At 35.1% G+C, this 26224-nt stretch overlaps 1 protein-coding gene across 1 annotated transcript in view; it reads left to right on the forward strand.

Annotated features, from left to right (window-relative positions):
* The window catches only part of PRKAR2B (protein kinase cAMP-dependent type II regulatory subunit beta), a 90371-nt gene that overhangs the window by 2950 nt on the left and 61197 nt on the right, over positions 1 to 26224 (forward strand). The window contains exon 2 of the mRNA XM_012746286.2: positions 20763 to 20798. Within this exon, the coding sequence (XP_012601740.1) occupies positions 20763 to 20798 (36 nt within the window). The remainder of the gene's footprint in view (positions 1 to 20762; positions 20799 to 26224) is intronic.

Below are 26224 nucleotides of genomic sequence, written 5' to 3' on the forward strand. Positions count from 1 at the left end.
GCTGGGACTACAGGTGCATGCCACCATGCCTGGCTAATTTTTTAATTATTAGTAGAGATGAGGTCTCATTCTTGCTAAGGCTGGTCTAGGACTCCTTAGCTCAAGCAGTCCTGCCTAGGCCTCCCAGAGTGCTAGGATTACAGGCATGAGCCATTGCACCTGGCCTCTCCTTCTCCTTCTCCTTCTTCTCCTTCTTCTCCTTCTTCTCCTTCTTCTCCTTCTTCTCCTTCTTCTCCTTCTTCTCCTTCTTCTCCTTCTTCTCCTTCTTCTCCTTCTTCTCCTTCTTCTCCTTCTTCTCCTTCTTCTCCTTCTTCTCCTTCTTCTCCTTCTTCTCCTTCTTCTCCTTCTTCTCCTTCTTCTTCTTCTTCTTCTTCTTCTTCTTCTTCTTCTTCTTCTTCTTCTTCTTCTTCTTCTTCTTCTTCTTCTTCTTCTCCTTCTCCTCCTTCTCCTTCTCCTTCTCCTTCTCCTTCTCCTTCTCCTTCTCCTTCTCCTTCTCCTTCTCCTTCTCCTTCTCCTTCTCCTTCTCCTTCTCCTTCTCCTTCTCCTTCTCCTTCTCCTTCTCCTTCTCCTTCTCCTTCTCCTTCTCCTTCTCCTTCTCCTTCTCCTTCTCCTTCTTCTTCTTCTTCTTCTTCTTCTTCTTCTTCCTTCTTCTTCTTCCTTCTTCTTCTTTCTTCTTCTTCTTTCTTCTTCTTCTTTCTTCTTCTTCTTTCTTCTTCTTCTTCTTCTTCTTCTTCTCATTTAAATATATACCCCCTCTGGGGGTTGGAGTTGTACAAAACTGGCCAGAGGGGGGGAAAAGTCAAAATAGTTAAGGGAAAAAAACAGGAGTAAGCCTAAAAATTATAAACTTATTGGTTTAATGTCTATGTGTAGAAAAGTGCCAAAATATAATAAAAACACCAGATACTAGGTAATTCTGGCATTATAAAGGATAACTATTGAAACACAAGTCTTAATTTACTGTGACACAGCACAAGACCTGCTGGATCAATAATTCTTAAATTTTTATATGCCTCTCAAGAAAGGTTGAGTCAGAAATGAACCTTACCTGGCACCATTTTGGGAGAGCTTTTTTGCATAGGCTGTGTGGGACATGGCGTCTTTTTCTTTTTTCCTCAACAGACATCCCAGATCATTCTGGTATCAGTAATTCCCTGACTGTACTTTGAAAAACATTGATCAGATAGTGATGATAATATTATCTTTTTATCTTATTAGCAATACTTACCATTTATTGCCATTATTGTGTGCTAGGCACTGTCTAATTGCTGTGGTTCCTTATCCCAGCTTTATGAGAAAGGTGAGGCTGCCACTTGCCCAGTGTTTCACAGGTAGTATGGTGTGGATTGGGACCCTGAGGCCTGGCTTCATCCCTGTGCTCTTGACTATCCGGTTACATCTATAGAAGGGGCTAGAGCTAGCATAACCTTTGTATCCCTTATATGTCAAGCTCGCATTGAGACCCTTAATGTGTTTTATTTTCAAGGCCCTGAAAAATTAACTTGTCTAGAGTCACACTGGGAACTATTGAGTAGTGGAGCCTGGTTTCTTACTCTCAACTGTTTGACCTTGAAGCCCAATGATATTTGTTCTGTAGGCTGACTCACAAGTCAAGTTTTCCTGATTATTTTTCCCCTAATGGCAGTGGATTTGCATCATTGGTTCTTACCATCTGTCATGAGTCCCTTTAACATAAGCCATGGTATTTATGAGAGGCTGGTGTTAAAAGGCAAGTATTTGATGGTGAAACTAGCACCTGTTGATTCATGTAGGGATCAGGCCTGTGACCTTTATTCACCTCATAATGTGGTCACATAAGCCAGGCACCTGCAGTCAGTTTGAAAAATGTGGTCTGGTCCAGGGTTCAGTGATTTTTTGAAGGTCAGGTGGCATTGCCATAGATGGCACTAGGCCAAATAGATGGATGAAGGTGGTCTTTACTTCTTTCCTACCTTGCCAAAGGATCCCTTCCTCTGCTGTTAGCTTTCTTATCCTTCCCCTATTCTCTTCTGATTTTTATCAATTCTAATTATTACTTTCCATTTACTACTAACTCTGGTTAAAAGGGCAACTTTTAAGTGTTAGAATGATAGTGGTTGTGGTGAGGGAACCTAGTGGTTGAGGGAAGCTCTTGAAGGCCAGAAAGAGGCTGTAATGGAGACCTCTTGGCATCTACTCTGCTTCCCTTTTCCCTATTCTACAAGCAAAGAAAACTTGACAAGTCATTTGTGAAAGGGTAGTATATCCCTATGCCTAGAATTGCTTGGAAGTGTTTACAGTAGGCCAAAGAGTTGGATCAGTACCGTTTTGGAGTAAAGTGTATGGTAATTACTGGTTTTATATAGACATCATCATGAGATCTTGTGTTGCTTAGTAATTTCTTCAGTGGGATTGCTGAAATTAAAAATGAAGTAAATATAATTCAGATTACTCTGATAAATTGACAAGTGGTCAGAAATAAATTATATATTTATTATATACATGCAGAGCAGTAAACCTGAGAGAAAAAGTAACTGTGGCACTATAAAATATAGAACTGATTTTTCTATATTATGAAAGAAAAAGATCTAAAGTCCAAAAGTAGATACACAGCCAAAATTACAGACCCATACCTTATAGAACAAACATATCAAAGTTATATAAATTTAAATTTACCATGTAATAACTATGACTTAATCCTCTTAACTCTGTGCTATGTCAGACTTTGTTGGAGAACCTTATCTTCCTTTGATTTTTACATTTCAAAGGGAATATAGAGAATTCACAAGATAATCCTTAAAATCATGTAAAATATTGGAAAGTTAGAGTTCACAGTGAAGGTAGTGGTGGGAGATTAAGAGAATGAAGTTATTTATTATGAGCAGAAACATTTGAATGGTTCAAGGAGAGTTGAGAAGACTATTCATGTGTCTGAAGAACTTTTCTTAGAGGTTGTTGAGAAAATATTCTTTATATTGGTTAAATACATAATTAAAAGGACTAAGCTTCATTGAAACTTGTATAAAAGTCAGAAATCTGTCTGAAATGGTTTATGTGGTCTTCCTAAAATGAGGTGGCAAAAGCAATAGGGGCAATGGACAGATTGACTTCCCAAGAATCTGCTGTAAAATGTTCTTATGTGGATCAGTCTGTTACCTGTTAAGTTTGTAGTTTAACTGATAGCAGAGTATTGTAGAAAGTAGTTGTAACTTTGAAGAATTATTGCTTTGGCTGATTTATTCGGCTCACCTTTATAGAAATTACTGTGGACAGAGCAGCCAATTGTTAGCCTTTGTCTCCTGTGGAATGTGGCCACCAAACAAATTTATTTTAGTGTTTATAGTTATATAGTGGTTATAGTCAGTGCAATTGACTGAAAGTTAAAATACCCTTTTAATGTATCATCAACCTTTTAAATTTAATCATTTTGAAAAATGTTCATGCAAGCTAGTTTTTTGGATTAACTTAAATTCAGACATTTCTTTTATGTATGAAATACTGTGCTAGGAACATGGACATGGTATCGATAATACCTTCTTCATTTATTACAAGTATAAATGGGTTAATATTTATAAGGCCCTTATGACAGTGTGCCTGGTGATCACTGATAACATGTTAAATAAATGATATCATTGATATTAAATCTTACAGAAGTATATGCTTTTCTTGCAAAATAGCAATTTCATTGTGTTTTATGGAAATGAATCTAGTATGGCACTTTTGGAGAGATGAAGTAGGAAATGAGCTTATGCAGCAGTTTTACTTAGGATTTAATGTGAAGTTATGTTGCACAGTAATAAAATCCACATCCTTTCAACTCATAATTTGTAGCAAAGAGCTCCAGGATTTTGTAATTATGAGGCTTTATGGTCTTTGGCTATTAGAGATTTACTTGATAGTTTTAAATCCTCCTGAAATGGATTACATCATTCATGACAATGGCTAAAATATTGAAGCCATTATTTTAGTTATGAGCATAAAACAATAGTATCAGAGAAGATTTTAAAAATATTATGAGTTAGAGATGGTAACTCCAGTATTTTTGAGTTAGAGACAAAGTATTAATAGAATAGTTAAGAACATTATTCATTTTAATAGTAGTGTAGGTGCATTGCGTTAGGGGTTGAAATTGGAAAATTATAGTACTTGAAGTAGTGTCCTTTCAGCTGCTACCCATCTATTACTTTGGGCTTTGGGAGGAGGGAGGTAAAGGGAGAAAGGCCAGGAGGGGCTCAGGGGAAGGGGAAGGAGTACGAAAGAAGTAAAAACAGCTGGGACATGTGAAGGCTTCCTTGAAGAGATGGTTTGCCATGAAAACACCTAAACAGAAATTGAAGCATGAGATATTTTCATTTTTGTACCTATCTTAAGAATCAAACTGCCTAGCTATTTATGTAAGACAGTTATGAGCTTTCCATTTGAGGGTGCACATAGAGTGATGTGCTGTGTCTGGGTGAAACAGGAGTAAATATTGAGTGGTTATTTATTGTTGCAAGCCTCATTCCATGAATGCCAGTAAATTTCCAGCTGTCAGGATTTTGTTCATAGCTGTGTTAAAAAACAAATATTTTCTTTTTTCACCTGTGCAAATACTAACAGGAGACCTTTGAATCCGTCAATTAGGAGTTTATTTATGACCCATTGAGAAAGTCATTTGTAGGGAGTAGTAACAATAGAGCAGGCCTACAGTGGAGGTTGGGGATTGTTGGAATATTTTGAGGTGAGGGATTCAATGAAGCAGATTGAAGTGATGAGCAGGGAGTGTGGGGAGTCACAGGACCCCACAAGGGGCCTGAGGTCTGGGATGGCTGCTAGGAGAAGGAATGTGTGAAAATTGGAAGGTAGGATGTTGTGCTCATTCACCCACTGCACAAATATTTATTGACAGCCAACTCCTTCCTTTTTTTCTTATTTTAAGAAATAACGAATGATTAGTCCCTGAAGTTTACTCTCCTTAATTAAGAAACTATCCTTTTGTCAGAGACTGTCTCATAGATTGGATATGTATGTAATCAATTTCATTTAATAGATGGGGCAGGTGAGAAACAGAGAAGTTCCTTACCCAAACATAGTAGGTTTTGGCCTTATAAATTTGGTCTTGTTCATAGAATGGTCACTAACATTTTGTGTGTTATTAATTATTAACTTACATCATATGAATTCTTTCTGTCTTCCATCAAGGTGATAGATAAAGTTTAAAAGATTGGGCTAAAGAACAGTAAATGCTTTTTTACTTTTGTCTTCAGAATTTCCAATTCTTTTGCTCTTTGATTCTTTTTCAGGGAAGTGAAGTCTAATCTTAGACTGTATTTTTATATCAATTGCTTAAGAAGAGACAATGGGAATGAAACGAGAGTGCAGTGATTTTTCTGAGTTGGATGAATTATTACCGTGTTCTTGGTCCTGTTTTATCCATGCGGTGTAGTTGTGATTGAGACAGTCACAAAACCCCACTATAAAAATCTCACTATGATGCTGATCATTGTCTTTGTTTTATAAGAGTGAGTTTTGTGTTTTAGAAATTCATAATGACTCAGACTGTTTCATTATGTGATTATTTTGTGGAAAGAATTTGAGCTAAAATTTTCAGGTCATGGCTTACATGAAAACAAAACAATCCAAAAAAATCAGAAGTATAAACACAGTTGGTGTAACATTTATAGATGTTTCAGCAATAGGCTCTGCCATGTGTAGCTTAATATGTTTGGAAAGGGAAAAAAATCATTCTAGTTGCTGCTGTTTAAAAATGTTTCTTAATTTAAAAAAAAGACAAAAGGTCAAAATATAAACACATGTTCCACATAAAAGTGAAGCCAAGAAGATATACTGTATACAGTTATTCCTGTATCCGTTTGGCTGAGGACTGACACTGTTTAATTTATATTAGCTGTTTCAGGACAAAATAGTTCATGGGAATGATATTGAGGGGAATTTTTTGAGTAAAAAAAGAAGGAAAAAAGCTTCCATTTGCTTAAATACATTTCAGTTACACCCAAAAGGCATCTTTTCAAAAGGTCATGTTGAATTAAAACATGACTCAGAAGTTTCATTTTCATTATTTTAGCAAGCTAATGTTTCTTAAATGGTGTCCTTTTATTTAATGATAATACTTATTGTTAACATTTTTGACTGCTTATGCACCAGATGCTGAACAATGCCTTACACATTATCATTTGAACAGATCTTTTCACATATGCCATTTAGTCATTCCCAAAGTAAGTGGTAGAGTCAGGATTTGAACCTGGTAATCTGACTCCAGAGTCTCATCTCAGCCATACACTTCATTTTAAGAACTCTTATAGCAGTCACATGGTTGAAAAGAACCACATATCAAAAAATAAGGCACATACTCTTCCCTCTAAATATTTGCTGTCTAGCCCTGCATTGAGCTCTTTTCGCAATTTGCTTTCTCTGTTTATTCTACTCAAATTAGCACTTCTAGAAATAAACACTTCATATATTGAGCTGTTTAATTCTCTAAACTTAATTATATGCCCTTATTAGCAAAGTATATTTGGGTGTATACTCTCAATATGTCTTTATAAATTTTATACATGTACCATTATATTGACTTATTATATAATGTGTATGATAAAACTTCCCACAATATAAATTTTGAAAGGAAGAAGTGAAAAGTAATTATAAATGAATTCTAATTTTTTCCTACACCCAACATATTGCTTTATACACTATCTTGGGGTACATGAACCACATTTTGGAGACCACAGTTTTAAACATTATAACTTCACTTGATAGTCTATTAATATGTAAGGTAGCTATGATCAACCTTGGTTTCCTGATTTAAGATCCTAGATTACAAAGGACCTCTAGGTAGGCCAGGTCCTAGTTTGTATGGGTGTGTTTGTGTGTGTGTGTATGTGTGTGTGTGTATGTGTGTTTAAACAGACATTCCCTAGATAAGCTTGACTCAACAGAAGTTTGATAGAATATAGAAGAAAATCCTATCTTTAAAAAGGAGATCAAATTGTATTACCTGAAAGGGAAGGTCTAGGCTTTTCCTTTTAAATATGCATTCCTGTGTGCATCTTGAACTCTGATCTAGACTATAGAGTACTAAGGTTTTTGGTGCAACATTTGTGGGTGGGAAAAAGAGAATCATATTATAGGTATTTAGTTAAGAATCACTAAATCGTGGAAAGGACAGTCAGAATTAGAAGAAAGTCTAAAGTTTAAAATAGTTGAAAAGAAACGAATTTTTTCTCTTAGGAAGTACTGTACTCTGGAGATACTTGGTCAGGAGGGAGAACTTTCACTGTCTGCTTTTTTGTAACTTTTGAAAATGTTTATCATGTACTAGTATTATCTCTCAAATAAATTTGAGGTGTAAAAAGACATGGAAGAAAAGCAACTCTTTTGTAAATATCTGTTAATTAGTAAATGAAACACAATTTACAGAGGCACATGGCATGGTTCCAAATTGATGTAGCCAAATTTTTTGTCTAAGTTATTCTCTTGGTCCTGAATGCCCAGTCCCTTCTCCATATCTTTCTCACAAATCCCACTTTTTCTGCAAAGGTTAGTTTACATTTCACCCAACCAAAAGTCTTTGCAAGTTTTCCTCGTTGGCATTAATAGTATCAATACGGTAGAATGAATATGGCCTCCTTCAGAGTAAGACTTGCCGATGTCAGGTGTCCACACTGTGGGCAGGCAGGAGTGTGCAGGAATATAACCTCTCTAAGTCTTTCTTGAATGTGTGGTGCTTTTCCCACAGTAGGTGCTCAAATATTTTTTAAATTAAACTCAGTCAAGTAGTAAATGTCTAATAGTAAAAGTATATAAATGTAAAATGATTGAAACCTTAGGCATGTAAATATTTTAAGCAGACTTTTAATAATAGTCTCATAATCCTTTACATTAATGCATTTTCAGTGTTTTCACAAAATGTAAAAACTTTAGCCTATCTTCAGTTTCATAGATTTAGACTTCATCATATTAAAAATGAGGCTTGATTATCCTTGGGCTTGACATTTGATCACTGCAAAATGCACAGAACACAGGTGTGCAGGCTTGTCCTGCCTGGAGGATTTCGCATTCTAATTGACGTGACATTCTGCCGCCTCCCCCCAACCTCTACTGCTATGTTTCACTGCTTCTGCTTAGGTGAACCTTGTGCTTAGCCTAAAACTGGCCTATTTTCCCAAACCTGCTCTGTGCGGTTTTTGTCTCTGCCTTTCCTGATCATTCCTGCCCCCGTTGCTGGCAGGCCGCCTCCTCCCTTTATGGCATGGATCCTGTGGACTTCTGGAGTCTCACTCACTTGCTCTCTGGAGCCCTCCAGTTTTTCCTCTAGCGCCAGCACAGACTTCCCCTCTTTAAGGTTGAAGGTGACATATCCACCTGCTTACCAGATACCTTTACTTGCATGTTTTTCAGGCACCTTCAAATAATTTTGTCCTGTGTTGTCTTCTGCCTCTGTTCTTCTTTCCTGCACTCTCACTAGTTAGGTAAACATGGTCACCAGAGCCTCCTTTCCTCTGCCTCATAGTCCTTACACCTGGTAATTTCCTAGTATGGAAAAAAAGGAAAACAGAGTGCTTTCGGTTGCTGAAAATTTAAGAGTAATGACGCTGAAAAATCTGAAATAGGGGAAACTCTTTTAAAAGTATGACTCCAGTTTGGTATAGACCCTAGGTTTGAATCCTGGCTCTGCCATTTATAACTTTTGGGACCTCGTGCAATTTATGAACTTTATGATCTGTGCCTCACTTTCTTCATCTATGAAATGAGAATAATGACAGTACTTACTTCAGAGGGATGTTTTAAGAATTAAATGAATTAACAGTTGCCTGGCATACAATAAGCATTATGTATGGGTTTGTTCCAAACAAAAAGAAACAAATAGCAAGTTCTAGAAGTTAATGAGAACATGACAGTTTTTAAAAAATGAAATTTGATTAGAAATGTAAGAAGCTAGAGATTGTTCTCCAGGCAATGTAATAATAGTACTTTTAAAAAAAGTTATTAATGAAAAATATAAAAGTAAAGTCTTTACATCTTTTAGCTGTGTTTCAAAGTTTTAAAAACCTGTGTTCCTTTAAACTGCGAGCCCTCATTTAATTCCATTTGAAATTCAAGGTAAATAGTGTGACTTTTAAAAAAAGTAAAAAAAGTAATGGGATAAAGCTTTGCTTTGTTTTCATACCATCCTGTCTCTTGGGAATCAATGTTTAACTGGTGGAATAAGTAAATTAGTGTGTGCAAAAATCTCCAAGTTTATGGTCTTATTTAAGTTTTAGCAAGTAATTTTAAACAACTCGGGAAAGAGTAGGTAGGAGTATTGAAAATAGTTACTTTATTTAAATGAGGCAGATGCTTGTAGTAAAAACATAAATTTGTGCCTGAAATATAAATTAATTGGAAAAAATTAGTTGCATTAAATTGACAGCTTGTTGCCATTTCTTCTTGTCATAATATTTATAAAAGTAAGCTCATGGTGGGACAAATTTATACCTCTCCAAGTTTTACATTAGTACGTGGTTTTATTCTGAAAACCCATAATTCTGTACTTGTTCAACTACAAATTGCTAATATCTTGATATATTCTTAGAAGGAAAAAGTAAATCTTTTTGGATCTTTGTTTTTATATGAAGTTGTTCACAGGTATTTGACTTTTTTATTTGACTGTGATTAACAGCAGCTTACTAAGCAGTATCTGGACTTTTGATTCATAATAATCCCTTAAAATAATTTCCTTGTAATTCCTTAGAATCCAAAAGGTATTTTTAGTGTTTGAATTTTAACAAAAACTCATTTGTAAAAAGGATATCTTATGAAAAATATTTTAGGAGCATAATTAGTATTAAAATACAATGTGAACTAATCTGGTTGGGCTGATAATATCAGAAAATCAAATTTTTATCTGCCAAAATGAAGTAGAGCAGAAAATTATTTCTTTCTTTCTTTTTTTAAATTCTGGGGCTATTTCCAATATACAGAAAAACATAGAGACTAAATAAGGAACACTCATGTAAGCAGTCCCCTAGCTCTGGCAAATTTTAACATTTTGGTACCCTTCAAGGTTTTTTTTTTTTCCTTTTAAGACTATAGACCACATGCAGTAGGAGTCGCTTTGTGTGTCCTCTCTCTTGTCCCATTCTCTTAACTTCTGTATCCAAAGATAACCACCACCATGATGAATTTGTTGTTTCTCATTTCCTGTGCATGATTTTGTACTTTTACTACATAGGCATTTATCTGTAGGTTAGAAATTGTGCTATTTTGAATATTTTCAAAGTTTATATAAGCTTTGTACTCATAGAAATTTCTTTTCGGTGAACTGTCATCCTTCAACTTGCTTTTGAGAACAATGTTTGAGATTTTACATTGATTCATGTAGGTCTAGTTTATTCATTTTAAGCTGCTATGTAGTATATATACCCTTGTAAAAATATATACTTTATTCATTGGTAAATATTTTGGTTGTTCCCAATTTGTTGTTCTTACAGTGCTGTAGTGGACTTGTGTGTATGTGTGTGTGTGTGTGTGTGTATGTTAAATACATGAACTACAGTTTTTAAAGATGGTTTTCAAAGTATGGTTTGGAGGACCATTTCCTTCCTGCCCCCCCCAGACCTTTTCAAGGAGTTATTAGGATAAAAGTTATACTACTACTACTAAGGTTGGGTACAGTTGTTCATGCCTGTAATTCCAGCATTTTGGGAGGCCAAGGCAGGAGGATTGCTTGAGGCCAGGGGTTTGAGACCACCCTGGGCAACATGGTGAGACCTCATCTCTACAAAAATATTTTTGAAAAATTAGCTGGGCATGGTAGTGTGTGTGTGTGGACCCAGCTACTTGGGAAGCTAAGGTGGGAGGATCCCTTGAACCCAGGAATTCAGAGTTACAGTGAGCTATGATCTTGCTGTGCCATTGCACTCCAGCCCAGGGGCCAGTGAGAACCTGTCTCTATTAAAAAAAAAAAATATATATATATATATATATTTATATATACACACACACACACACACATATACACACACACACACACATACATACTACTAGGGTTTTCTTTGTCTTTTTTTCTCTTACGCTCTCAAAAGTATACTGTAGAGTTTTTCAGAGGGTACCTAGTGTATTATAATACTGCAGCAGATTGAATGCAGAAGCAGATACAAGCACCCAGCTATCTTCTGTCATGCCAGATTAGCAAGCATGTAAAACAGAGTCATTCTAAATTTTACTAAATTTTGTTTGTTTTGGAAAATTATAGTTATTTTCTATCAAAATATTTAGAATGTGTAATTTTATTATTAAATTAATATTTTAAACATTTATCCATTTTAATTTCTAATGCAGTGAAATTGATGGATATAGCCTACATAAGCAAATAATTTTTAAAAGTATAAAGTGGTTGACAGCTAACATTCAGTGTTGTCAGAGTTTAACAAGCTTTGCCAGTAGGATAGTTGATAGATGGAATCTTGTGAATTGAATTTGCTTTTCCCTTATTACTAGTGACATTGAACATCTTTTCATGTTCATTGATCATATTTGTAGTTAATCTTCTGTGAATATATTTTCTTATTCTTTGCCATCTTTCCTATCTGGCTGATTATGTTTTTCTTTTTGGTTTGTATAAGGAGTTCTTTTCTTTTTTTTTCTCTCTTTCTCATTATTCTTGTTATAGTCTAAAATCCAGTCTAATTATGTTTTCATAATTACTGGGCATAAATTGGATTGTTTTTTGCTACTTGAAATCAAAAGCCAAAGGTTAGTCAAGTTCTTGTGTTTTTAAGTCTATTTTATGTTTTCAGCCAATACTGAATTTTAATTTATGGATTTCACAAATTTAATATATTATAAATAAATATCACTTACATTTGTCTAAATAATTTTTAGGTATCAGGGAGCACCCCTATTATGTTAATTTTTCATTAGCACTATTCCTTTAGCATCTGCTGAAGCTGACATATATTATATCAAGCAGTGTTCTAAGCATTGGGCATACAATAATGAAGCTGATAGGCAAGGGAAGACCCTGCCCTTGTGGAGGTGCTAGTCTACCATGGGAAGAAACAGACAATATACATAAAACACTAGATCTCTGTAGGTAGCACTGGTGGCTTTGGAGAAAATGAAACAGGACGATATGACTAGAACTAGAGGGGATAATTTCAGATGTAGGCTTCCTGAGTCTAAATGGCTCCATGAACAAAAATGCCTTTTTGTAGCTTTCTTATGTGTTGAGTTCCCAGGCTAGTAAGATTTGCTGACCAGAACTTTCTGTTTCCCTGATTTATTCCCTTTTGTGTTGTTTTTTTTCCCCCAGAAATGGTGGCGCCTCCTTGCAGCCATGAGATAACTACCAGGCCTTATACTCCCTGGTTGTCCAGGGAAGACAAAATAAGGGACTCCTTACCACTGATTGTGCCCGAGGACCCACTGAGCAACCTAATCCCCACATCCCACCTGTGCACAAGACTGAAAGAATGACCAGTATTAACCTCTAGCCCATTAGACTACTAAAATCTCTGCCTTGGAAGGGAATTACCCATCATCTTTTTATCATGTGACATATAACATGTACTAACATGATTTCTGATTGCACTTGCGTGCTCTGCACTCCACCTCAAACATGTAATGGTGCTCACTCACGTCATGCATTGTTCATTTCACCTTTAGAAAAACCCTGAGCCTGTTGGTTGGTCAGTTGGAGAGGTGGATTTGAAGCAGTACATTCCTCCCACCTCACAGTTGATGTGTCCTCCACAGTAAATCTCCTTTCTTCCTTGACAGTCCCTGTCCCAGTAATTGGCTTCCTGTGCAGTGAGCAACAGAGAGAACCTCCCTTGTGGGTTCATTAACATGAGGAGGGGTCCTTTGAGCTGAGACTGGAATGGCAGGAATATCTTAATTCTGTGAAGATACAAGGAGGTTTTTGAATATAGGTGTTTTCTATCACTGCTCTCATATGAGTGGGCCAACCTTAATCACACCCCACATCGTTCTCTGTTGGTCTTCATTTCAAAGCCTATATTTTTCAAAATTACCTCTTGCTGGAGCTGTTTTTTTTGTGACTGTATGGATGTGTGGCAATTTGAACTCTGCAGCATTCGACTTTCCTGGTAGTCTTAGTCTAGTCTGGATCATTTGCTCTTACAAGCAGAACTTCATTCTTCGCAAATCTACCCTTTGCATGTATCTGACCATGTAGATTTACAAGAGACAGTCTAGCATATGGAGAGGCAGAGATTAAATATATGTAGTTTCAACAGTGGCCTTTCCTATCTCTTTCTTTTCCTCTTCTGAGCTCACATTTAAAATCTTGGAAGTATTTGGGAACCTTTCTCTTGGCATTATTGCCTCAACTCTGTGTGTGGTTTTATAAACTTAGCCATTTTAAGACTCCTCTAGCTGTAACTATATTTTTCTTTCTGTTCCTAAGAGGGCTTTGTTGGTAAAGTCCTCATGAATTAAAAAATAGAGAATCAAAGAATAAAAATACAGAATCAAAGAATTAAAAAATAGAGAATCAAAGAATAAGCAAAGGTTAAGTTTTTTTCTGCAGTTTATGATTCTGTTACCTTGATATATTAAAATATCAGTTACAGTTTGAGGAGTTTGGTTTATAAATAGAAGAACCTCCTTAAAGTTGGCAGTTTCTAAAAGCCGAAGCATCTATATTTTATCTCACCTCCAGCCAAGACACTTGTCTAGGTGGGTTGGACACCTGATCTCTGTGATTCATGGTGTATAATCGTAAAGGAAGAAGAAAATTGGTCCCCTAAATGCCTGCCTCTCAAATAGATCCCGTTATGTCTAGTAAGAAGTGCTTGGAGGTATACAGCTCATAATCTGTGTCTCTTTAGGACCAAGACCATGAAGCTTCGGTGAGTACCCTCCAACTGTGATTCTGTCCTGATACTCTCGAGCCCCTCCAGAGACTGAATCTCAGCAAATTCTTAGACGCCCTGTATCTGAAAGTACTGCTCAAAGGCTTGCAGAACCATGACAAGTAGAGTATCTGAGTATTTGTAAAAGTGGTCAAGGCTCACCATCTTTTAGCAAAAATATAGAAAATAAGTGATCCTTTTCAATACCAGGAATTAAACATGTGTAAAAAAGTTTGCAAGTTGTGTCTGTTAGGTTAATTAGTAAAATATGTCTGGCTTTTTGTTATTTGCTTATTTGCTATGGATCTTTTTAAAAAGTTAATTCTTCCTTGGTTCAGGGGTGAGCCTTATTTCGCTTTAATTTTTGAAACACAGGCATTAGAGAAATTAATTTATTCTGAGCTAAGTATTTACTCTGTCAAAAATAATTAGCTTATCTGATTTCAATGTACACAGTTTCTAGAATCTTTTATTTAGACTGTTAACAGATTCAGAAAGTGTTTATTGCTAGAAAAGGTGACTAATAGTATGATAAATTTGCTGATTACTCAGTTGAATCCAAGATTATTGTGTATATTTCACTTCAGGGTATATGAACACTTTTCCACAAAAGGCTAATTTAACTAATGTGACTCCAGTATGGATAGAGTGGTTTATTTTTTATTTTTGTTTTTTAAGTGTGTGTTTGTGTTTATGACTTAGATCACAACTCAGGGCTCTTATTTCGTTAACTTGGGATTTCTCTCCCAGCAGTACACTCAGAGATGCAAACTGTGTGCACTGCTGTCAGCCTGGCTTTCCTTTTTGAAGACCAGACTCATTGCTTCATGCTTTCACCTGACTGCTTTTGTTTTTATAGTCTTAAAAGGTTTTTAGTCTTCTACTGAATTTCTCTTTCACCTAATTCTTTCTAAGTTAGGTAGCTACTTGCAGGGTGCAAGCCCTGAAACTATTGCATTTGAAAATATACCTAGACTTGGCTAAGCTCTTCACGGGCCAGGCAGGGGCTCCATTCTAATTCCAGTGCCTGGCATTCACACTAAATACAAAATACAAAAGTAAAATTAGTGGGGACAAGGGTACTTGCTCTGTTTACTTCAGAGTTTATTGATTTCATTCTGCAGGTGTTTACTTAGCACCTCTTATCTGCCAGGCACTATGTTAGACATTGGGCATAAGGAAAGAGCTGAGAAGATAAGCAGTTCCTGCTGGCCGGGTGCAGAACTCAGAGTCCAACAGCTATGGGAGGCATTTTCACTGTGGGGGCAGAGAAGCTTCTTCAATTTATCTAAAGCAGCAGAGGATTTTTCTTGTTAGGATACTCCAGGATTAATGAAGACTCGAATCAATTACACTTCTAGGTCTCTTGGGAGCACAGGAACTGAAACTAATCTAGTGGAATATAGTTGGGCAACTAAAGGGATCTCCAGTTACACAGGCATGAAGATATTCATAGGAACGCAGAACTCAGTGTTCCCTGCAATAGCGTTTGGGAGAGAGTCAAACCTACATAAATATTTCTGTATTTTCCCTTGGGGATTCACTAAAATCTTAGGTTATATCCTCTCGAAAATGTTACAGGTTTAGTATATTCTTAAATCATATCTGTTTGTTTCTTCAGGCAGATAATATGTTTTATATTTTTTTTCCTTCTGTCTTCTAGTCTCTAGTTTTCCCTCTCTTGTTCTATATGTGTGTCTGTGCATATATATATATATATATATATATATATATATATATATCTATAGTTTGTGTGTGTGTGAATGTATATATTCCCAGAATATCCGTAGAATAAGAAAATCTATTCATGTCCTTTGCCCACTTTTTGATAGGGTTGTTTGATTTTTTTCTTGCTGATTTTCCTGAGTTCTAAATAGATTCTAGTTATCAGCTCCTTATCAGACATGTAGCATGCATGCAACCTCCCATTCTGTAGGTTGTCTGTTGGCTCTCATGACAGTTTCTTTGGCTGTGCAGAAGCCTTTTAGTTTGATCAGGTCCCATTTATTTATTTTGTTGATGCCATGATTGCCTTTGGAATCTTCTTTAATAAATTCATAAATTCTTTGCCTAGGCCAGTGTCTATAAGCTTATTTCCAACGTTTTCCTCTAGAATTCTAATAATTTCATACGTTGGGTTTAAGTCTGTTACCCAGCGTGAGTTGATTTTTGTGAGAGGTGAAAGGTGTGGATCCTGCTTCAGTCTTCTACATGTGGCTGTCCAGTTTTCCCAACACCATTTATTGAATAAGGATTCTTTTCCCCAGTGTATGTTTTTGTCTGCTTTGTTGAAGATTAGATGGCTATATGAGGATGGTTTTATATCTGGGTTCTCAGTTCTGTTCCACTGGTCAATGTCCCTATTCTTGTGCCAGTACCAAGCTAATTTAATTACTTCAGCTTTGTAGTATAGTTTGAAATCTGGCAAATTGATACCTCCTAATTTGTTTTTATTGCCTAGAATCACTTTTGCTATACGGGATCTTCTCTGGTTCCATACAAAGCATAAAATTATTTTTTCTATATCTGTGAAATATGATGATGACATTTTCATAGGGATTGCATTGAATCTGTATATCACTTTGGGTAGTATAGACATTTTAACAATGTTGATTCTGCCAACAAGCTTGGTTTGGTTTTCCATCTGTTTATGTCCTCTGCTATTTCCTCCCTCAGTGTTTCATAGTTCTCCCTGTAGAGGTCTTTTACCTCCGTAGTTAAATATATTCCTAGGTACTTTATTTTCTTTGTTGCTGTTGTGAAGGGTATTGAGTCTTTGACTTGGTTCTCAATTTGACTATTATTGGCATATATGAATGCTCTGATTTGTGTGTATTGATTTTGTATCTTGAGACTTTCAATAGAAGACGAAATAGTGGCTAACAAACATATGAAAAAATGCTCAACATCTCTATCAGGGAAATGCAAATCAAAACTGCAATGAGATATCACCCATCTCCAGTGAGAATGGCCTCTATCAAAAAGTCCCGAAACAATAAATGTTGACGTGGATGTGGAGAGATAGGAACACTCATACACTGCTGGTGGGACTGCAAACTAGTGCAACCTTTGTGAAAAGCAATATGGAGATACCTTAAAGTGAAGTAGACCTACCATTTGATCCAGCAATCCCATTACTGGGCATCTACCCAAAAGAACAAAAGACACTCTATAAAAAAGATATCTGTACTCGAATGTTTATAGCAGCACAATTCACAATTGCAAAGTTGTGGAAACAACCCAAGTGCCTATCAGTACATGAGTGGATTAACAAAATGTGGTATACGTATACCATGGAGTACTATTCAGCTATAAGAAACAGTGGTGATATAGCACCTCTTATATTTTCCTGGTTAGAGCTGGAACCCATTCTACTAAGTGAAGTATCCCAAGAATGGAAAAACAAGCACCACATGTACTCACCAGCAAATTGATATTAACTGATCAGCACCTAAGTGGGCATATACGAATAACATTTATTAGGTGTTAGGCAGATGGGAAGAGGGAGGAGGGGATGGGTATATACATGAGTGCGAAGCGCACTGTCTGAGGGATGGTCACGCGTGAAGCTCTGACTCAAGGGGGGAGTGGGGGCATGGGCACTATATGTAACCTTAACATTTGTACCCCATAATATGCTGAAAAAAAAAAGTAAAAGTGCAATAAAGAAGAAAATGTAAAGGAAAAAAATGTAAAAAAATAAAAAGAAAAAATCTAAAGGTGAAAATGAAGAGTCTGAAAAAATTTGACTTGATGAATTTTAAAACATCTGCATCTGTTTACTTTTTTTGATAACTTTTATTGCTTTTTACTTTGCATGTTTAGAAATCATAATATTAGCTCACAATAAATAAACATCAAGTCTTTACAATTGCATAGGAATTTATAGTTGACAGTTACTTTCAAAGATATTTAGTTTTTTTCTTTTCCACAAGAATCCCCTGAAACCTGAGAAGGCAGGTCTTACTCTCCATATTTCATAAGTGGAGAATTTACGTCCAGGTTATATGACTTGCCCATGGTTTCACAGCAGGGGCAAGTGGAATTCTTACCTTCATCCTGCTCCCCCTCCTTGACTTAGGTTCCCAAGAGAAAAAGGACCAGGTGTATCTTGGCCAGATGTACATTTCTTTATTTCCAGTAAGGCTTCCACCCTGAATCTCAGCCTTTTTCCCCATTTTGGTAGCTAGACTAAAACACCTAGAAAAATTATGAAAGTAACTGTTAACTTGCCTAAAATTTATATAGGAAACACTTGTGTTTCATCACTGCAAGTGGATATGGAGGGCTATGGATATGAGAGATTGGATTTGCGGTGATTGTTGTCAAAACCCAGTGTTTACCTTCACTATTGCATACCACTTACCTGGTGCACCCATCTTCTTACCTATCCAAGCCCAGGCCCCATTTACTGTTGGGAAATGAAAATCATAGTCATATAACCTATCTCAACCAAATTTGGAAATTGATAGGATATCTAGCAAAAATATCAAGGAGAAAGAAAGGAAAGTAATTTATGGTAAAGTGTATTTCAGAAGGTATGTGGTTCGGTATGGAGCTAAGAAGACATAATTCGGTTAGATTCTCCCACCCAGAGGAAGAATCACTAAGAGTATGAAAGCTGCAGATGGAGTCTGATCAAACGTATTGTACTGGCTATACAAATACAACAAATCAGCAGTCAGGTGGTTTCCTGAAACTGTGAACATGTATTAGTAAAATTCCAAACAAATAAAATACAAAAAGGAAAGTCCTTTGATTTATGTTGCTGTGTTGAAGAAGATTTGATATGTATAAAAACTGCATAAAATAATCATGTGTGTATATAAAGCAATGTTAGGATCTTACGCTCAGATGTTTGTAAGCAGACTTTTTTTGTCAATGTGAATGCCCAGTACGCTATTTGAAAGTCGTGCAGGACAAAAGTTGTGGGATGAGTGACAGTTCTTTGTGGTACAGGACAGTTGTGGAGTTTGCCTACCTAAGTCCAAAAGGTGTCTGAATTATTGTGACAATCGAAATTGACCTTAGAAATTTAGAAAACACCTCGTAGATGGTGAAGCCACTTGTGTGGAAAATTTCTGCCTTGAACACTTCAGAAAAACACAGAACCTAAGGACCCTAGGAGAATGAAGACTTCCTAACATTTCAAACCAGAAGCTCATAGTCCTATGGTTTCATCATCTAGAGAGGCTCCAGGGGGCAGGAGGGCAGAGAATGTCGACTCTATTTTTGCCCCAAGGCTGAGATAGGTTTTTAACCTTCACTTTGCCTTTATCTGCTTGCTCTCTGTGTTCTTCTGTTCTGCATTCCTGTGGTTAAACTGTTTTCACTTTGTTTCTATTCACTGTCCTTGTAGCCTGCTGGGAGACTCTCTTTAGACTAGGTTCTGTAGGAGTTGTGAAAAAGGGGTTTGAAAGCGTCCAAGAAAATGGATGAACACTGGTGTGTGTGTGTTAAAATATACATAACATATAATTTGCCTGATGAAAGTTTTTTATATAAGTAATTTGTGACTGTGCCAATATACGGCTAAAATATTTTGGTATAGAAAGAGTAAAAATTTTATCTCATTTAATCAATTTGGAAGATATAATTTTGCTATAGACTATAATATTTTAGTAATTGGGTTCATGAATTATTTCACAAAGTTAATCTTTAGTAACAATGAAGATCAATATAGAAGAAAATAATCACCTCTAATTGTACAATTTCAGGAATCAGTATTTTCACTTTCTGTTCTCTCTCAGGTAGCATTTTTGATACTTCTAAGTGCAAATGCTCCAGCTCTGCCGCAGGGTGGCTGTGTGATCTAAAGCAAATTAATAAATTTCTCTGAGCCTTACTGTAAAATTTCCTTATCAGTAGTACGAAGAAGCTGATATTTAATAGCATGGTTGTAAGGATTAATGTAAGACATCGGATACACAGTTTTCTTATAGTCCTTGTTCTTGTGCATACATATTTATCATGCAGTGTGACCAGAATATTGATAAAAATTTTTATCTTCTCTTTTTACTTGACCTGAGTGTTTCCATCATGTAAACAAATTTCATAATTACTGTTTTAAAAGTATGAAAAAATAGTACACCGGTGACATTCTGTCACCAAAATATTCTGTGCAGTACATGATATCCTTTTTTTATATAACATGAACCATAAATTTACCTGTTTATCTCAAGAAATAATTTTTTTTTAATTTTTGAAAAACCTCACTGCTTGAGATAACTCTGTCAGCAAAACCAAGAAGCAACACAGAGCTGAGTCGAGTCAGAATGGCAGACAGTAGGCTTGCCGGCTAGTTGATGCACACACCAACCTGAAGTTGCAGCCTTTAGTGCAGTAATTTGCATGTCATAGACATTTGAGTTGCACAAAAATTGTCAAAACCACAAATATTAAATCTGAAACTTTCCTTCACTTATAAATGATTTCAGTGTACATGAGCATTTTTAGTTTTGTTTCCTAATTTTATCATTTTAAAAATCATGCTGCTAAGTAGATTTATTCACATACTGCTTTGTCCTTCTCTAGAAGTACTGCTTTAGGTTAAATCTCTAAAAGTAGAATTACTTATTCAGGGACATAAACCTTTTATAGCGCTTGATGTAATTGCCACATTGTTTTTTAAAGGTATTATATAGATTTATACTGTCCCCAGTTAAGTAGTTTCAGCCATGTATATCTAGGAATTTTTATTTTAAAGTGTTTTGGGGGAACTAATTTAATAGGTAAAATATTGATTTATATTTCTTTGGTTATTAGTGAATTTAAACATTTTATATTCATATACTTATTTCCTCATAAAATATTCATTCATATTTTTCTGTGTTTAAATTATAGGATCACTTACCAATTTGAGCCTTTTCAGGGTTTGGGGAAACTTAGACTTTTTATCTAATCATACTTTTTTGCTTTTTCTTTTAGCTCCAGTAATAAACCGATTCACAAGGCGTGCCTCGGGTAAGTCTGACTATATTATGGATTTTGCTTACTAATGGTGATGTTTGAAAAATGATAGAATTGTACACGACGGTACAAAGAGAATAATTGCTGTAGAGTAATAATTTATTTCTCATTTATTTTCCCAGAAAACACAACTGTCTGGTGTAATCATAATCTAGGAAATAATTGAAAATGAAAAAGTTTCAAGTGGCTAAATTTAAAATCACACTGTGCACTAAGCTGATGTGCCTTTTTAAATGGAGACTCTCACCCCAATGCATTTTATTCTTGCTCTTGATAAAATTACTACCTGCGCAGTTATCTAATTTATCAGCCATAATTTAGAAGCAGTGATTTGGCAGATTGATGAAGGGCATCCTAGAAACAGTGATGAGTGAGAGTTTTTATAAAATAGAGTTTTAAATAAGGGACAGGAAAATTGTTAAAATGCAGATATAAGGACTTGTCATTACGGGGCCATTTAGAATTGGAGGAAATTACTTTACATTTGTTAATGCCCCTGAGGCTATTGCTGTCTTAAATATACCTTAGTAACCTAATGTACAGTCACAGTGATAGACGTTAGTCATTGACAAGTGCTTAAATTAGGTTCAATATACCGGTGCTGCCTAAATTAGTAGGAAGTATGTGACACAAGAGCATTTCTATCCAACATGGCTTAAGTATAATGAGTTTGGGCATTGAAATGGATAAACTGTTGTTTGGAAAATTCACCCTGTAGAATGTCTTTTTCTCAGAAGATAGAGAACAAGTGAAATGTTTTTGTGTTTGGGTTGAGAAAATTACTCCTTGTTTTAACTATAACTGAACAGTTTTTGTTGAAAAACACAAGATAAACATTTCAAACATATCTTTGGAGTTTATATAATACAAATGAGTGATTTATTTCATAATACTACCTATTTCTGTCTTTGCTATAATATTAAAGATGTTTTAAGGTTGAATTTTATTTTTGATTTGTTAGCAGTTATTGGTATAATTTATTCTTGTTATGTAGTGAGTAGGTCTATAGGGACAGGAATTCTGAAGATGTGCTATATTGGGATGGTATCTACCATTCTGATCATAGGCTCCAAGATATGCATTAGTTTTGAAACAGCACTGTTTTACGCCCTAACCCTACCAAATGTGTATCCAGTGTATCTTAGCAATTTTGGCTGGAAATGTAGAGATGATGGAATGCCAGTGAAGAAATACAAAGTAAAATCAAATGTTGCATTTATTCACATAATGATAGGCAATAGGAAATGCCAATGAAAACAACAGGGGACAATTTGGTATAAATAAGGTGATACTAAATTCAGGAGCCAACTATGGCAACAAGACTTAAAAGGAGTAATTGTTATCCTAGTAATAAGCTAGAAACCATTATGAGAATGAATCTTAACATTTGATTATTGGAAGGAGAGGAGAACTAACTAATGGAGTACCACAGATGGATCAGGCACTGTGCAAAGTATTTTGTACATGTTTTCAATCTTTCAGGTAAAGGAAATAAAATTATGTTTAGTAAATTTGGTAAAAAGAACAGTGGTAAAAGGAAAAAAGTAATGGGACCTATTTAATCATCTACATATCTATAATTTATTTTGACTTTCTTATTTTATGTCTTATAAAAGTTTGTCTAAAGCTTTTTAGGCAAAGAAGAATTTAGAAACAGTTTTAAGATATCCCAAGGAGGAAATTCTACAGCTTTTTTTTGTTAATTTAATTAAGTGGCTCAAAATGATGTTTGGTAGCAGAGATAACATTAACTTTTTAAAAAGTAACATTTTTATTTATATTTTATTTCTTTATTTCTCTGAAAATGAAAAATGATTACTCAAAAATAGAAAATTATATTTGATAATTAAAAATACTTAAGATATATTTTTCTGATAGAGTTTTATTTCAGAAATACTTTTTCTTTTCAGAAATAAAGTATAAAACTTTAATAATTGTTAGTTAGGGAAAGAAAATAAGTCAGGGTAAAATCAAGCAGAAGTCTGTATAAGAGTTTGTTATTTATTCAATTTCTTATTTCAAAATAATTATGACAGTAAATGTTATATGTATGTAACAATAAATACTATATATATTGCTGTATATTCAGCTACTTTTGATTGAAAAGAAAAAATTAATTCGAGTTATAATTAATATATTTCTAATCTTCTGTATGAGTTTCCTAAATCTCTGGGTTTTTGGCTTTTAATATTTGTACTGCATTAATCAAACATAATATTTTAAACCTGAATGATTTAAACAAAACCTTTCCCCCCTTTATATCTTTTTCTTTTGTTATGGTTCATGAAGATGAGAGGAATTTTTATGTTCAGAAAACAATAAATACATTATTTAGGATTATTTTACAGTTTTAATAATACTATTTGTACTACATTCTCCTGTCTTCTCCATGTTTTCAGTGCCTGCCCACAAACCTGCCAGTTTTTATTTCTGTAAGTAAAAGGTATCATGCATTGTAGGATGTTTAGTTTAAAAAAAGTATAAGTAAAAGCAGTCAGTTTCACTGAGTATTTTGAAACAGAATTCCCAGAATCTTCAGAGTTTGTACAGGTTTCAGGGTTTCAATAAGCTAGTTTTCCACGTGGTATAGGAGTTGAAAGGCATGAAGTAGAGTATGATTAATAGAAAGCGTAGATGATTACCAGAAGAATAGAGCTCTACCTTATTAGTTACATTAGGTTTTACAAAACATGATGAAAAACTGTCAGATGTCTTCTGAAATCCAGGTATAGTATATCTTTCGTATCATCCTGACAGCACCCCATAATCTTATTTGTAAATAGCACCCCATAGTCCCATTTTTAAACAAAAGAAAAATACCTCTTTTGTTCTTTTTAAACCCATTTCAATTTAACAACCCATTCTTACCAGTGCATCCTTTAAAAATACAGAGAAATAGAATCGGCTGGTGGCTCACACCTGTAATCCCACTGCTTTGGGAGGCTGAGGTGGCAGGATTACTTGAGCCCAGGAGTTCTGGCCTGAGCAACAGAGTGAGACTCTATCTCTAAAAAGAGAAAAAAATAGAGAGAGAAATCATATACATGATTCATTTTAGAATATGGGCTTTGTTTTTTGGAAGATTATTCTTTTTGATGGAAAAATGGAAATAATATACCATTTGTTGTTGCAATTATTAAAAATTAGTGGTAGTAGAAGTAGTAGCTCATTAAATTTTTGAAGAGTATAACTTTAAGCAAAAAATAATCATATTGCTTCATTGTTAGGGGAAAGATCCTAGGGTTTGGAGTTATACACCAGACTTGAGTTCAAAGCTGCAGTTTACTCTGTGAATTTACATGTAAGTTTTATTTTATTTACTTAATTTTATTTTCTTTCAGTTTGGGATCTTAACAGCTATGTTCAAGCTTGTTGTGAGGGTTAAATTGGATGGTTTTAATAAAGTTCCCAGCAGAGTGTTCAGGCTCTTAAAAATATTGGTGCTTAGCTCTCTTCTCCCAAGCCTGGTTTAAAACAAAACAAAGTAATAAAACCCCAGCTTTGTGCCTTAGCCTGTCAGAAAAATGTCTTAGTGGGTCATAACACTATTTGATATTCATCCTTTAATATGGGCATCTCTTTTTGTTGTTTGTACATTATAATTTTTTACAAAAGATTATAATGATTTTCCTCTGTGGTTTTGTCTCTGAATTTGGAGATGGGGAGGAAGTGTCCAATTAGTCTTTAGACAGTGCCTTGCACCATGATGGTAGACCTCTTTCTGAATTTTTTTAACCCCAAGATTTTATTGAAAAAGTTATGCTTATAGAAAAGTTTAAAGAATAGTTCAGTGAGCACCTTTATCTAGTTTCCCCAATTATTAATATTTTGTCACATTTGCATGCTCTCTTCCCTCCTTTACAAACACACTTACTTTTTACTGAACCGTTTAGGAATCCTAAATACTTCAGCCTGTATCTCCTAAGAGCAAGGATGTTCTTCTACATAACATAACACCCAAGGAATTTAGCCTTGATACAATACTACTGTCTAATATAAAGCCTAGAGTCAGATTTCCTCAGTTGTCCTAATATGTCCTATCTTTTTAATTTTTAATTCGAACTCATTCAAGGATTTTGTATTGCGTTTAATTGTCATGGCTCAATTTTTCTTTCATAAATTGACTCCTTGAAGTTTTTGAAATTTGCTTTGTTAGACTTTTGAAGGTTATCCCTGACAATGAAACCGTTCCCTACATCTCCTGTTATGAATTTTAGGTGGCCTGGGCACAGCCATTGTCTGGTCAGTATGCCCCATTGACATCTATGAAATCTTTGCACTGACATTTAGTACTGCTTTCAAGGACTACTGTGGAGCATTACTTGCTCTAATAAGTAATTATTTAAGTGAAAATGGAACTCCAAATTATTAATTTGATAATTTTTCTCATATAATTTTCTCATATAATTAACCACTCTTCAATTTTGTGCCATAACGTGAACATTCAGTTTTATAGTATATTTTTAATAGAGCTAAAATTTTACAGTTTTCTCGAAACTAGCATTTAGAATAATTCAGAGGTGAAATTAAGTCTTTAAATCTCACACACCCACTGTGTAAAATGACATATTAAAAAAACTCTGTAAAATCACCCAAAGCAGAAGATGCTTAGTCCCCCCCAAAAGTAGTGAAATAGCAGACGTTCAGATCTTATCTTGAATTTGATTGAGGGAACATATGCTTCCTTGATTCATAGAGCATATGCTTCCTTTGTTTTGTTTTGGAAATATGTTGTAGCCTTGGTATTCATTGTTTCTACTTTAACGTTATTTGATGATAAGACCTTTTAAGTCCCGAATTATTTCTTTTTCCAGAGGTCATTCTCATATTGTTAAACTAATTTGGGGGTACGATTATAGTTACATTTATATTTTGTTTTTTGAAATCAGCTTATTTCAGATAACAGTTCAAGCTTGGTAATCACCAATACTTGACAATGCATATTGGGAGAATACTACTTTAACTAATTAATTTACTAATTCATTCAGCAGGCATTTACTGAGTCCCTATTGTGTGTCATGTATTGTGCTAGGGATGCCAAGAAGAATAAGATACAGCCCTTAGGAAGTTCACAGTCTAGCGGGGAAGCTGGCTGTGACTCACAGCATGGTAAATACTCTAATATCCACCAGGTGAATAGGAGAGAATATGTAATTCTTCCAGGGCATGGCTCACAGAAAGGTTTGTAACATGGATTTCACTAGGAATATAAGGAGAGAAAGTATTTGTGCTTTATCACGAACAGCTAGCTGCTTTTATTCAGTATTATTGTATAAAGTCCATTTTCACAATATGCTGCTGCACATTTCGCCTCTGCCCTCAAGACCTGGGGCATGGTATGAGCAAATGCCCAAGACACAGAAAGTCAGGGACTTAGGGCCAGGTGCTATTTTTGTCTTTAATTTACCATTGCTTCAAAA

The sequence above is a fragment of the Microcebus murinus genome, chromosome 9 (assembly GCF_040939455.1).
Source record: "Microcebus murinus isolate Inina chromosome 9, M.murinus_Inina_mat1.0, whole genome shotgun sequence".
NCBI lineage: Eukaryota > Metazoa > Chordata > Mammalia > Primates > Cheirogaleidae > Microcebus > Microcebus murinus.